The 15,119-nt window shown below is 35.4% G+C and overlaps 1 protein-coding gene across 2 annotated transcripts in view; it reads left to right on the top strand.

Moving 5' to 3' along the window:
• The first annotated feature begins 1,702 nt into the window (after positions 1-1,702).
• LOC134530283 (mitogen-activated protein kinase p38b-like) overlaps positions 1,703-15,119 on the top strand; it is a 30,312-nt gene continuing 16,895 nt past the window's right edge. The window contains exons 1-6 of one of the 2 annotated variants that reach the window (XM_063364996.1): positions 1,703-2,287; positions 4,722-4,851; positions 8,244-8,302; positions 10,284-10,425; positions 11,098-11,260; positions 11,686-11,757. In XM_063364996.1, the coding sequence (XP_063221066.1) occupies positions 2,184-2,287; positions 4,722-4,851; positions 8,244-8,302; positions 10,284-10,425; positions 11,098-11,260; positions 11,686-11,757 (670 nt within the window). In that variant the 5' untranslated portion in view covers positions 1,703-2,183. The remainder of the gene's footprint in view (positions 2,288-4,721; positions 4,852-8,243; positions 8,303-10,283; positions 10,426-11,097; positions 11,261-11,685; positions 11,758-15,119) is intronic. The other variant, XM_063364995.1, reaches the window with a different exon arrangement.

Here is a 15,119-nt window from a genome sequence, read left to right as displayed (position 1 = left end):
GGCAGGGTTCTTTGCCTCGTGGCTGCAGGCAGGGACACGTCTGCAAAGGGCCCCCCGGGCTGTTATGGCCACCCAGGACGCCATAACTATTGAAAAACACACGTGAACGTAACTGGTTTTATTGCTGCGTCACACATTACAGTACGTCACCTTGTACAATACACTTTCACGTGACTGGCCGTATCATCGTCGACCTCATCTCCGCTCACACGGCCTTCGATTGGCGGTACTGGTTAGCGTATGGCGGTATTCCGGGAGACTACCACATCGAGGGGCCCAGGCTATCCTGAGAGCGACAGCGACAACGATTAAGGCACTGTGAATTTAGTGATTAGGACGTGGTAGTCCAGACGGTGCGTTATACAGAGTTCACTAGTTACTGATCGAGAAATTACACAAAACACTAAAATTGACACTTACGCATGGTTGATAGCGAACACTAACACTAACACTGAAATCTGGCAATAAAGTTTACTACGAGAATGTCCCAGAGCTCGGAATGATACTGGTCCCTCCGTTCAGGGGAATTACGAGATAATCGAGGCTCGTCCTCGTGGTGGCGTGGGCCACATTAAGCTGGGTACGGGTGCAGTTGTACCTGACGTGGTAACTCACCCATGACCGCGGCACGTCCCAGGATTTGATGCGTTATAACGTTTGGTTTCGCGTTAGGCGTAATGCCGCCCCGCGTGGGCAATGTTCAAGTTCTCCGGATGGAGTTATAAAGGCGTGAAGCGCAGGCACCTCGGCGGGCTGCCTAAAAACACTAAGATTTACGTAGCACACGAAAACGACTCAGAGTCGAGTCACACATTTTATTGACGGACCGTACGACACGTCATACGGCCGAGTTAGGGCCGACCGTGGAGCTGATGAAAGTAGATTTAGAAATATTACCTATTGAAGCTACATGCTGATTCTGGCACAAAAAGTTGGAGGCTCTACATGCGCAGGGCTGCCAGCCCTCGTGAGTGCTGGAAGGCTACTGACGATTCTCCCTGGCAACCCGACCAGGGAGGGGAGGAAAATCCGCGGGAAGCTACGGAGCACGGGAAGATGATGCTGGTCAGTTTTGTGAACGAAAAGAGTTTACAATTTCATTAATTAATTATTAAGAAATATTTGACATATTAAAAGTTTCAGTTCGTGTTTGTTATTTAAATTGCATATGCATTGAATCCCCTTTTGATCTTTGCAACACCCGGCCGGGTGCTTCGTATACACAGCCGGCCGTGACTTACGTCACACCGTTCGAGGCACTGCTCCCCCCCTGCACTATATTACACGCGCGGGCGAGTTCGTAGCACCGGCCCTAATTCAGGTGTTGAGGACATATAACGGTCTGTGCTCTCAGAGGGAGCACCGATGACGGCATCAACTCAGTCTAAAATCATCAACTGTTGTGACCCGACAAAGATTCCCCAGCTGTTTTATCCACCATGGACACTATGCTATGGATAAATTGTTAACTGTTTTGGTAAAGTTGGTCTTAATTCGCACCCGACTCTTAGCCCTAGAGCCTAAGGTGGTCTTTGACGACAGTAGTCCAATGTAGTGTGTTTTTTGGTACTGCAATGTGCTGCGGATGGGACTGGGAGCCGCGCTTCGACTACTGCCCAGGGCAGTACGATCTCAACATGATTTACGTTTAGTTTAAACAAGAAAACATGACAATTTACTTGTTAGTAACAATTAAAAAGCTCAAATCTGGTTGGTTATAGTCAGAGCTTAGGATATTAACCTTTGTTATGGCCTTCATTTCCCATTTAATAAAGTGTGTGGATCATAGAATGTATGTTGCAACTTCCTAGAAGCAAAACGAGAGATCGAGATAAATATTTCGCCACTTGACAAGGGAAAGAATTGAATGTCCGAATCGAACAGTTAGTCATTTTCTTAATAATAAATGATATAATTTTTTATTGTAATTTTCTTCTTAAATATTCTATACCGAAAAAATGTTTATTTGCTTTTATGTATGAAGCTTTCAAGATCATGTATAAATAAATTTTAATTTGTATTGTTGGCGCAACGATGAAGACCTTGTCCGAAAAATATGGCGGAACTCAGCTAGTTGAGGGAAATGTGAAGGTGATCAGAAAGTTCTTAGTTTATTAACATCGATGATCTACAAATGTTTTATTGTGAATAATAACTGCTATTGTTCTTGAATCAATGAAAATATGACTAGCTTTTATAAAATAGAGATAAACAGAACGGAATGGGAAGTCCCTGAAAGATATCAGAAGCTTACTCCAGTAGGCTCCGGTGCTTACGGCCAAGTATGGTAAGGTGGTTTTTTGTTTTTGTTTTGTTTTAGAGGAATTTAACTGCTTGTGGCTTTTAGGTTTAGAGAAATAGTTTTACAGCCTTAAATATTTTCCGACCGGGGAGGGAAATTTTAAAACAACCGTGAGTTCAAGACTGTGATGTCCCTTTCACTTTCATCCCGCGGAAAGAAATGTGGGTAAATTTCTATAGTAGCGGCTTTTCTGTAAATAAAATTATAAATTTCCGAGAGTAAAACGTGTTCTCGAACACTACAGATGTTCGTGTATTTAACCTAAAATCAGTGTTTAAAAATTTCAACTGGATTCTCAAACTCATGTTTATATATTAAGTATATCCAATGCATATACGTGATCGCTGCCATGTAGTGCTTTAATAGTGTAGTCAAGAATGTTATAAATGTAATGTAGCTAAGGCTTTTTTAAAAAAGACAGAAATGTTTATTGTTTTTATGTTACAACCGTGGCCAAGACTTTTCAACCCTAATTGGTTTTTCATTTCAACTGAATATTGTTCACTATTGTTCAGTATCACTTGTAATGGAAAGCCAGTTTGGGTGTGAAAATAGTCTTGGCCTCAACCATAAGTTACTGTCATTAAACGGTAATACTCTGATATCACAGCTTTTTATAACGGAAAGAAAAAAGATTGGAAAACATGGTTTTCACTCACTACACACGTCATGGTTTCGTAATTCCTACTAGTCTGTAGAAAAATTAAATTTTTATATCTTACATTACAATACCTACCTGTGCTTTTACACTGCCGCCGCTATTCATTGTTTACCTGAAGGTTTCTTAATTCCTACTGGTTTGTAAAAAAATAACAGTTCACTGCTTACATTACAATACCCATGTATTCATGCTATCGCTGACATTCATTGTTTGCCCGTATGTTTTTTTTAAATTTTTTAAAATTATTTTTGAGAACTTTTGTCAATTTAGATGTTGTAATAGTTAAATTTGTTTAAATAACAACTGTATTGCAATTGTAAGTAATGTTTAATGCTTGTATTTCACATTTGTTGTTTTATTAGAATAAGTTATTGTATTACAAAATGATTGTTTTGTTACATGTTTGTAACTGACAAGTCTAATGGGAGGCAAAAATTTAAATAGAATTGTTAACATTGTTCATTTTCTGTAAGAAATACATGGTGTGCCCTGAAGTAGCTGACACATTGAATTGTGCAGTATTTCCAAGAAATTCTTTGATTACAGCCTTCCTATAACTTGTGTTTGATGTGGCTGGTGCTTCATGTAGGCCTATCCCAGTTTAATTCCTGGATCCTGAAGGCTTGATTCTGTGGTACATGATGCATGCTGTTTTAATTCAATGTGTCAAAAGATCCTGGTGGCATGATCCTGTTGGCTTAATCCTGTGGTACATGTTGCTTGCAGTTTTAGTTCAGTACGTCGGAAGATCCTGCACATGAAAATATTGCGAAATAAGAAATATTTATGACAGTAGGTTGGAAAAAAATCCTTTTTATTCGACTTAACGATCATAATTCATTATTATATGACTATATATTTTTTAAAGTACAGGATCTTCCTACCTACTGAATTAAAACAGCAAGCATCATGTACCACAGGATCAAGCCATCAGCATCATGCCATCAGGATCTTTAGACATACTGAACTAAAATAGCAAGCATCATGTACTACAGGATCAAGCCAACAGGATCATGCTATCAGGATCTTTCGATGTACTGAACTAAAACTGCAAGCATCATGTATCACAGGATCAAACCTTCAGGATAAAGGGATAAACTTCAGTATTTGAAACGAAAAAATTAGTGTATTTTTAATTCTACATAGTTGGCCACAGTTGTGCTAAACAAAGAGATACACGATCGCGGGTGAATAATGAATGGCAGCGGCAGTGTGAAAACATGTATTGTAATTTAAACTTTAAACTGTTATTTTTCACGAATCAGTAGGAATTAAGAAACCATCCCTTCAGGGTAAATTTAGGGCTGTGTGTAGTGTGTGTGAAAAATATGTTATTAGATTTTTATCTTTCTGTTCTAAGAAGCCCCTATATCAAAGTATTACCACATTAAACATCTCTGTCATTTTGAAAACAGTCTTGGCTATCTGGCTATGCTATATTCCCAAAGAACCTATGGAGAACCACAGGATCAGATTGCAGCTTTAATTTGGGAATATTCCACTTTCAGGTGATCAATTTATTAGGAATGACAGCGGTTTTGAAATGATTTGTGGCTACATCCAGGCCTGTAGAATTTCTATTTTTAAATGTATTAATACAAATATATTTCTTGTTCTCATGCCTGAAGTCCTGTTTGCAGTGATTTTGGACTTTACATCAAATTTCTTTCTAGTTTGTTTTTATAATTATATATATGTGTGTGTGTCTGTGTGTGAATTAAATTGGTGTGTAACTTTTTTGTACATTGTTCTTTGTAGTTCAGCATTTGATTCAAAGACTTCAATGAAAGTTGCTATAAAAAAGTTAGCAAGACCATTTCAATCGGCAGTCCATGCAAAGCGAACGTACAGAGAGCTGCGAATGTTGAAACACATGAACCACGAGAATGTAAGTATCTCATTTTCTGAAATAAACTCTTCGTCTTTTTGCATATGGAAACACGCACCTTTGTTTCATAGTCGCGAGGGACCACCTATGTTTGAGTGATCTTAATTCTCCTCTCCCATCAAGGTGATCCGGATTAAATTCCCGGTGAGTTAAAATCCTGAATTTTTCTTTTGTTGGTAGTGTGACAGGGGTTGTCGTAAGCAAGTGGGTTTTGTGGGGTTACTCCCGTTTTCCCACCTATGCATTCCATCTATCTTATATTGTCATCTCATCGCCTCTACCATCTCTAATGACTCCAGGGTTCCAGCAGGTGGGGAGAATCTGGAAAATGGAAAGCTGGGGGGAACTACAGAGCTTTCATCTAAAACTGGAAAATGCGGGGAAAATTACATCAAAGTTTGATCGAACAAATATATTTGTTTTTGTTTGTCCGACTGGCAGAGTTAGTTACGTAATGGTGTTGGAAATTATTACAGGTCAAGCTGTATATTGTGCAAGAATTTGTTTTATAGTCGAATCTGCATGTTATGTATGTTTGTTTTTAAACTGTGTTTCTATAAGTATTTTTAGTTAGATATATTCATAGTATCTTACAAGATTGATAGATGATACAGAGAAAAAAATTTTCTTATTAGACAGGGTCGACAGGGAAACTTCGGTGAAATGATCTGAAGTAAGAGTGTAGGAACCCTGGACTCGGATGTCGGCAAGAGGTTAAAGGGATTGCCTGGCTGGGCGCACTAGCTGTAAAAGCACTAGGGCACTAAGGGTGACACTGGCTCGTTTATCACATTCCTTACAGCCTCTACAAGCTAGGCTCCGAACTGGCGTGCAGTCTTCTCGTCGTTAATGCGCCTCCATAGAATTTTAACCGGTGACCCTGTCATTTTATGCAGGAATATTAAGACAAAGGCTCTCTGCACTTGCTATACTTTTACAATACTCTGTTTAGAATTTTTCATACCTTAAAACGTACATGAAAACACCATTTGTAACCATTTACACTGTCCGAAAAATACATGCTAAAGATTAAACCATGAAACAAAATTTGTATAGGCAAGTGTAACGGCTCTTAAATGCTATTTGTAATCACATGCTATCAATAAGTATTGAACGGTTTGTAAATGGCGTGCTAACACCCAGAGCTCTGCACCACGTTTGGTGCCTTAGCTAGGCGACCCACCTTCACCCACGATTCATTCATTGAAGTTGTTATAATCGGAGAGAAAAAAAATTAAAAGCATGAGGTAGAAATACACAGAACCATTGATACAAAGCGCTGTCACGGCACTGCGAGCTCTGCTGCATGCAGCTGCATAAGTTTTGCATGATCAATTGCTACCAGCAATGTTAATTAAGTTTTTGTTTTTTTCAAATGGTATATTTAGTTATTCCCCATTAAATTAATTTTTAATGTTGTGATTAATTTTTTTTAAATTTTATAGTGTGGTTACAATACATATTATGCTCAAAAATATGTTTTATAAAACTTAGCAGTGTAAGGACTCAAGATTTATTCAACCTAACCCTGGAAAATCTTAATCTTACTGTAAAAATTGTTGTTTAATCAGCATACCATTTGTTCAATATGTGTTATCTGCTTGCAGCAGAGATGCAGCAATAATTTTTGTGTTACAACCGTTGGCATTGCAGCAGGATGGCTGAAAGAAGCACGCTGCACCTAGCGCTACTGTGGCACTTAGCCTAAGTTGTCTCACATGCCATGTTTTATCTTTTTTGTATCATTGCTTTTTTTAGGGCTATTTCTATAATTTTAACTCAATACCTCCTTGCATTAGTTGTCCTGCCACAAATATTTTAAACAGATACTCACTTAGTATAACATGATTGTAAAAATTTGCACAAATGATGACAATTACAAACATTTGTTTGCCTTTACATCCATTATATTTCACTAAGTGAATATCTGTTGAAAATATTTGTGGCAGAACAACAAATGCAAGGGAGATAATTTAAAATTTTAGAAATATCACTTAAATAAAAGTAGTGACCAAAAAATCAACATGGTTTGTGAGACTAAGCCTTAAGGGAAAGAATAAAACAATTTAAAAGTGCTTTTGTTATGAATTACGGTGTAACATCTCATCGACATCAGGATAATTAGAAATGATGACAGGTGTTGAGATGAGAATGGAGCATAGATAGAATGTATGGGTGGGTACCCCGTGTGAACCCACCGGATCACAGCGTCTGCTACGTTTCTCAATTGCAAAAAATCAATGTTTGATCCTACCGGGAATCGAATCACCGTGGCCCCTATATGTGTGTGTATATGGCATATGTGTGTTTCACATTTGTCATGTAAACTTGGACATTTTTAAGTACAATATAATGGAAAGCACGCTGAGTTTTAGTGTGCACTGTTCTTTTATACTTGTGTTTCTTATGCTGATATTACTTGCTTTGCTCTTGATATCAACACATTCTCCATTTCCTGTTAATCCATGTTAGCACCTTATCTCATTGTGTTGGTAGCACTACTGATTAGGTATTTTTAGTTCCTTTAGTTTCCCTTAATACTTCTATCAATTTTTTTTTAGTGATTTGGTTATAGTGAAAAGCTATTGTGTTCTAAGTATTTATTACCGACCTTTAATTTTTAGTATCCTAATATGACTCCATTCTCCAAAACAGGTGAGTTATTTATTCATTTAAACCTTATGGGAATTATTATTATTATTCACAGTTGTATCATATAGTTGATAAGACGGGATTTAATTCCAGAGCACTTGGTCTGGACATCCTGATTTTATTTTTCCGTGGTTTCCCAAAATCGTCTCAGGAAAGCCATGGGATGGTTCTGTGCTGTAGGCAGTGGATTTTTCCTTTCCCAATATTCCTGTTCTGTGTGGTGTGTTAGCCGTTAGCGTCTAATAACCTCGAGGTCGACAAAATGTTAAGTCAGAGTAAAAACAAATGTAATTTTTGTGGCACACACATTATTCATTGTTCCTATGTATGCTCCTTGATAGTTGTGGGTGATTTAAATTTTTCCTGAAATTTGTTTTTGCTTTTTATAATTTTTTATATATAAATAGGAGGTAAAACTTTAATATACTAATAGCATATTATAATAAAAAGATGAATTTGTATACGTATTACTTATTAATATACATGTAAATAAATATAATTATAAATAGAACAATAAATAGCAGAGTAGAGCATTGTTTCTCAATAAATAACCAAATAAGAAGGTTGCACCGGATACAAACTTGACTTCACTGGCTTTTTTTTTACTTAAAACACAAATAAAAAGGTTCCGGTTCTTGAAATGGCTGAATAGATTCTGGCATTACTTCTGCTTGTAATTTAATTGTTTTTTTTGTGGTCTAGAGTGAAGCTGTATACGTTTATGTATATATTTGTTTCAGGTTATTGGCCTTCTGGATGTATTTCATCCCTCGAAATCCCTGGATGATTTCCAACACGTGTAAGTTGGCAGAATATTTAGTACCAGGGTGTACTGAAATGCTTCTGAAATGAAATATCATCTGGAATGTAGGTATTTTTAAATTAGATTGTGGGACGCATAAAGAAATTTGTTTTAATACCAAGGAGCAACAATATTGATATTAGTTTATATATTATTTGTCTTGGATGTTATCCAAAGCCTAATAGTACGTAGTTCTACAGTTTTTATGGAACCGATTGAAACCGATTGAGTAGAGAGACAAGTACATAGTTAAAAATATGATAAAAATATTTTAACATAAAATGTTAATGCAAGTAAATTGTTATTTAATCAGGAAGCACTTGCTGTGAGTGGGTTGTATGTTTTACCAGAATGGTGATGTAGAAACCCTTAAAAATTTTTTGTTATGTTATGACCTATGGGAAAGGGCTAGGATTGACGCTTTGCTCCATTGACTTCATGTGTTGGAAGGGGTAAAGATTTTTGGCAGTGCCACTAAGTCGTGAGAATTGATTTCTTGTCAGGCACCGTTATGAGTTTTATGGTAGATTTGGTGTTAATTAATACTGCTGTGGTTTCAATTAAAAACTTAGTTGCTTGTTTTGGAACATTTTTGTGATGTAGCTGTAAGTTCCTTGCCTTCATTTTGTCGTGCATAAAGTTGTTTATACTACGGAAGAAGGAGACTAGAGCTACAGTACAAGTATTTCATCTCGTTGGGAGGTAAATTTCTCCCATGTGGAACTTAAAAACTCTCCCAGTAACATGTTTTGAAAGTACATTGAGAGGATGGGCTCATCATAGTTATTCACTGGAGTAGCATTTCCCAAATGCAATTGATGCTTGCTTGGATAAATATAGATATTGTGCAAAGCATATTTTTGTGTAACATCTTGATAATTTTTGCAAATCATTATTATTATTTGTAAACAGCAGCATAAAACAATTTCCTGAGAACTGCTTTTAATTGGTCCATGTCATCAGCAAATACGAAAACATACACACTTCCTTTCCCATCCTGCTGTTACATTATATTGCATTATTAAATCAAGTAAATTTTTTTTCCATGCACTTAAGATGCAACACACATATTATGCATATTACAAGCATTTTATTTATTTTTGTTTTCATAAAGAACACATAATTCTTTTCATGTCATATTGTATTTCAAAACTTGTTTTGGTATGTACATATGCCAATTTAGGCCTAGAATTTGCAAAATAACTAATTCTCTGGAATTCTAAAATATATTATTTCTTATATATTCATTAAATCTAAAAATTAAATGCGAAACTTAACTACAAAACAAGTATGTACTAAAGCAATGGTTTTTACATTCTGGTACTTATATGTGGAGTAGAAAATTTTTTATTTAGCACACTGCTTATACCGTTTGGACCAAAATTGGTTTTTGTTAGGTAGAAATTTTTTGGGGAAAAAAAAAAAAAAAAAAGCTGGATTTGTGTATCCTGGCACATGTACCTTTATGCTGCTGGCTGCTCAGTGATCCTCTTTTACCAGTGATTCCAGTATAGACATGGTCATGATGAAACATATTATTTTCACAGTTTGAAATTTGTAATGTTTAAACAGTCATGATTATGTAAAATCCACTTCAAATTAAAAACAATATTTTTCACTCTTAAAGCTTTGGGGCATTTTAACTTTAAAACATTTGAAGAGGCTAGGCTAGCAAGACTTACCCTTTGTACAGCAATGTTTGCGTGATATAATTTTTTAAATGATAAATAATTTCACTGACTGCTAAGTTGGCATATTTGGATCCAGTGATAAGGTAAAGTTTTACATAATCCATGAAAATTTTAAATTTTCTGTCTTATTCCATTTTGATAAAAGCCTCTTGACAGTCAACATTAGGAGGGCTTCTTTTAACTACGTACTAAGATAAGGAACCTTTAAGAATTTTAAGTTGTACACTCATGTGCAGGGTTGTGTAGTGTCTGTTGTCACTGACAAAATGTTATTTTGGTTGTGGCAGGTACCTGGTGACGCACCTAATGGGCGCTGACCTTAATAACATAGTGAGGACACAGAAGCTCTCAGACGACCACGTGCAGTTCCTGGTGTACCAGATTCTCCGGGGGCTGAAGTACATACATTCTGCGGGCATTATACACAGAGTGAGCATTATCGCTTTGCCTGTTGGCTAGAGCACATGGCTCTCTCTTGTACAGTTGGACTCGTGGCAAACTTGTTCTGTGTGAATGTCCGCCAAGTTTGCTGGAGACGTTTTTACAAGGACTTGTACACAAGCTAGTTTGCTTGGTTTGACATGGTCTAATTTACACGCTCTTTCTCAAACAAACCAATTGGAAATGCAGAAAATTATTCACAACAGTGTTGCAAAAGAGTATTTAAGATTTTCCCCACATGAATATTCTAGTCCATTTGAGTACATAATTGGTATCAAATACATTTCTGGACAAAATTTTAAATCAGACAGAAAATAATGAATGCATAAATTTTTACCATGTATCTTTCTTGAATAGTAGCTGTAGTTGGAATGTGTTCACTTCCTTGTTTATCTTTTATGCTCAAGATAGAGGCCCATTTGAATTGGGTTAAAAAATGGGACAAACTGCAAATTACACCGTCGCATAAATGAAGAAAAGTTAATGATAGAAATTATAGAAGAGGCAAGTAATATTGATTATAAAAATAGTTACAAAAACACTCAGGCAATGCAACAAACTACACACGTTTTTGAAGAACTTTACTGTTTTCATCACCATAGGTACATTGTTTTCCATGCTTAAGTGCCAAGTATTTAATCTATGTTGTTTTGGTGGCAGGACTTAAAACCGTCCAACATTGCAGTGAACGAAGACTGCGAACTGAAAATCTTAGATTTTGGGTTGGCTAGGCCCACTGAAAATGAGATGACGGGGTATGTAGCGACGAGGTGGTACCGAGCTCCGGAGATTATGCTGAACTGGATGCACTACAACCAGACAGGTATGGCATCTTCTTATCTGTCAAAAGATTTGTAAATAAATTGTTATTGGTGTCATTTTGATAGAGTTTGAAATAGGTTATTTATAAACTTAAGTTAAAGATATATGCACTCTCTTGTGTTTTTGATGTGGTAGACAGTTTTTTTTTTATCATGATTTGAATTTTAGCCTGCAATAAGGTCAGTGATAAAATGCTGCAATCTTTTTTCACTCACGCAATTTCTTAAATGTTCCCTTATATGGTTTTCCCTCTCTTTTTGTCTGGAAATAATTTGCTTTTCCCATCAACTTACATTAATGCAGAGACTACAATATTAATTACAGTAAGTGGCAGTGTGCATCAGTGTATTTTAGGGTGGGATTTGAGCTTGCTTGCTTGCTTGTGGGAAGGTTTGAGAGTTGTATTTGTGTAATTCCTTTCAACAGTTGACATCTGGTCTGTGGGATGCATCATGGCAGAGCTATTAACGGGCCGAACTTTGTTCCCAGGAACTGATCGTATCCTTTTATTGCAAACCTTTGGCAACACAACATTTCCATTAATTAAATCTTTTATCGTTTTTATTTTCCTGTGCCAGGTTTTTGTGAATTGTTGCAGTTATGTACTTCATGAAGTTTTGACTTTTCTGTTTGATATTTGACCTTCATTGGTATGATGTAAGACTCATTATGGTAAAGGGGTAGAACATGTGATGTTGAGAGCCCAAACTCCAGCTCAACTTATCTATAAGCATTTAGTTAGTACCAAAAATTGTTTTTAAATTTACATTGTCGGGCATTATAAAAAAGGATGATTGATCATTTGCCTCTAACCAAGGTTTTGGGTTTGACTCTTGGCAAGGTTGAAACTAGATTTTTTGAAAGTGGAAAATGTGACGTCTTAAGATGGTATTACGCTAGTCATAGAAACTCAAACTGTTATGTTTATGAGGGTCCAGGGAAAAAGTCTGTGAACTTGCCACTTAAAACACTGTAATTATCTTGAAATCAATCAAGTAAATCAATGTTATGGAAAATGAATGATTTAGATGTAGACACCACAACTACAAATGTTTTTGTAGAACTTGTAGAAAAACACTTCCATTGCCTGGTTTCATGATTTGGGGGGGGGGGGGGGGGGGGGGCAGCTTTATGATTAAAAATATTTTTGTCAAATGGAAAGGGTTAAAAGGGGATAAATTTTTCTTCTTGCTCTATAACTCTATAAGGAAAAACCATGTTGGTAAAAAGTGTTTCCTTTCCATTTTTTTTACTGGAATGGTTTTTTTCTATATTTATATTCAGAAAAACCCTCTATGAGTTTATTTAGGATAATTGTCTAGTTTTTCCCAGAATACTCGTAAACTTAACAGTTTACCTTAACACCGCCTTAAGACAGTGTCATATTTGCTACTTAACATGAATGCACTCATTGTATTCATTGAAAACTTTAACTGTGTCTTGAAAGGATTTCACACTTCATTCAAGTACGTAAACAATTTTAGTACATATAGAACATGATGAAAATCTCTTATCGTCATTATTGTTATTACCTAAAACATTTGCTATCTATAATGCAGCCTTCTCTACCAAGAACATTTCAGAAGGAAATTCTAACTTGTTGAACAAGGCTACAAAACTTTATAGTAAACTCAGTGAGACAGACATTAGGGGAGTTTTATGGTATTTTCTTCACTGGATTTGTTTTTAAAAAAGTAAGAAAATTTATTACATGTTAAGATCTTTACCACTGGTCAATTGAGTGCAATTTTGTAATTAAAACTTATTCATATTATTCTGTTTAAACTGGAACTAGGCTAGTAGTAGTCACCAGAAATATAAATGTTTTTTAGAACTTGTAAGAAACACTATCTTTGCCTAAGCTCCTGGTTTTAAAACAATAGGCACTAATTATAGTAAAAGTAGTAGTCTTGCAGAAACATTTAGAAGGAAACGCTAACTAGTTAATATGTGCACTATTAAGTAAACATGAAATTTTCTTTGATAAATTGATTTATTTTAGGTTTATTGAAATTTCCAAAGAGAAAACAATGTTTAAAATAATTTTAATCATTCTTTTTTTTTTTTCCCTTTTACTATTCTTGGTTCAGGTTGTCATTAATTTTGCCAAATTCATATTTGTTGTATTAGGTGTAAGGAAAGTTAATGGTATCATTTTAAGGATATATTTATTGCTGCAAAAACACTGTAGCCATTCTGTAAGAATAAAAAAATTTAATTTAACAAAATGTAAAGCAGGTCCAAAAATAACATATTTAAGTTATCATTTGTGAGTTTTTAGTGGTATAACGTAAGTCATTTAAAGGATTAAATTCATTAAAGTTTCATGTGATTTGAAGCAACATTTCTTTGTTTTGAATTTACCCTCAGACTCCTTTTTGGGTGCCAGTCTTTCCAAGGGCTTATTAAGTAAGTTATGGGAGCAAGGTGCCAATTACAGAGCTTCCTGTGACAGTTAACACTGCAGGATGTAACGTGTGTTCTTCCTGTACACCTTCAAAGCTTGTAACATACAACTTTTGACTTTCCATTTAATTTATTTCTGTACCTGGGGTGATGTAATGTTACTTTTGTTTTGGGGCATTGCAAAATTGAATTTATTTTGATACACAAAGGATTTTTCTTTAAAATACAGTTTGCTTATTTTAGAGGTGAGATGTTTTATTTAGTTTACAGTATTACAATTAGTGCTAAATAAATGTTGCTGCACTTGCACTTGTAGCTAGCTTTTAATCTTTTGATGCCTCTGCACTATAAAAACTATGGGTGTTGTTTGTGTAGAATTTTTATGTTTACATGTTAAGTGTAGGTTATATACTTGTGCAATAGGGATATTTCCTGGACATTTAATTTTGCCCTAACTCAGTTTACCGTTTATAGTATAGTTAGTTGAACAACGTTTAATTTCCATAGGCACTTAAGTTTTCAAGCTATTGCGATTTTGAAATGTATTGTTCTATTATTTTCTCATGCCCTCATTAACGACTGACTATTGTATGATAGAGTGATGTTGTTATACTAGTTGGTTGGCTAAGCCATTGCTTACATTTTAGCAACCATTCAGAACTGGAAGGAAATGTTAATATTTATCACAGTAGTTTATAGTGTATAAATTCATATGTTTTTATATGCTATTATTTTGATTGTGTGTGAACTGTGAAAATATTGATCTACTTATTCATTAGCATATTTCTAGTATATAACTTAATGACAGTGGTGATTTTGATTGCAAATGAAGTATGTTCCGGTATAATTAATATTTTTGAACTTTGCAAAATAGGTTCATGGGTCAGGCCACAATATAGTGGGACATAGTTGCATATTTTAATATTTAAAATTAGATCAGTAAAAAAAATAAAAAATTGGTGTATCAGGCTTTGAACTTATTGTAGACATATTGCATTAAGGGCTCAGCAAAACCGTTGTTTTGATATACATGCTCTGTAATCAGTCAGACTGTTTACAGTTTTTATTTTATTATCTTTATAGTTCTAAACTAATTGGCATAATTTGTGATAAATCATATTTAATGTAATGATTTTTGGATGTTAGGTGGACAACCATTTGATAGTCATATAACACACACTGCATCTTAAAATACCTATTTAGTTTCAGGGTCTTCTGAATTATTATTCCTTGTAGTTTTATTAATTTTGCCATAGCTTTGCGCACAAACATTGATATTTTTATTCGTTACTCTTTCCACCTTTCAACTACCTTGCCATTGAGGAATGACTGGGAAAACTTTACAGCTCGTTGGTTGCTGTGAGCAACCAAATTCAACCGCACATTATTTTTAGAAGGAAAAATAGGAGAGAAGCCTTCGGGATTGCTTGGGGAAGATAGTGCTCAGGCTTCGG

The sequence above is a fragment of the Bacillus rossius genome, chromosome 3, assembly GCF_032445375.1.
Source record: "Bacillus rossius redtenbacheri isolate Brsri chromosome 3, Brsri_v3, whole genome shotgun sequence".
Classification (NCBI taxonomy): Eukaryota; Metazoa; Arthropoda; class Insecta; order Phasmatodea; family Bacillidae; genus Bacillus; species Bacillus rossius.
This window is presented reverse-complemented; position numbering and strand designations above follow the sequence as displayed.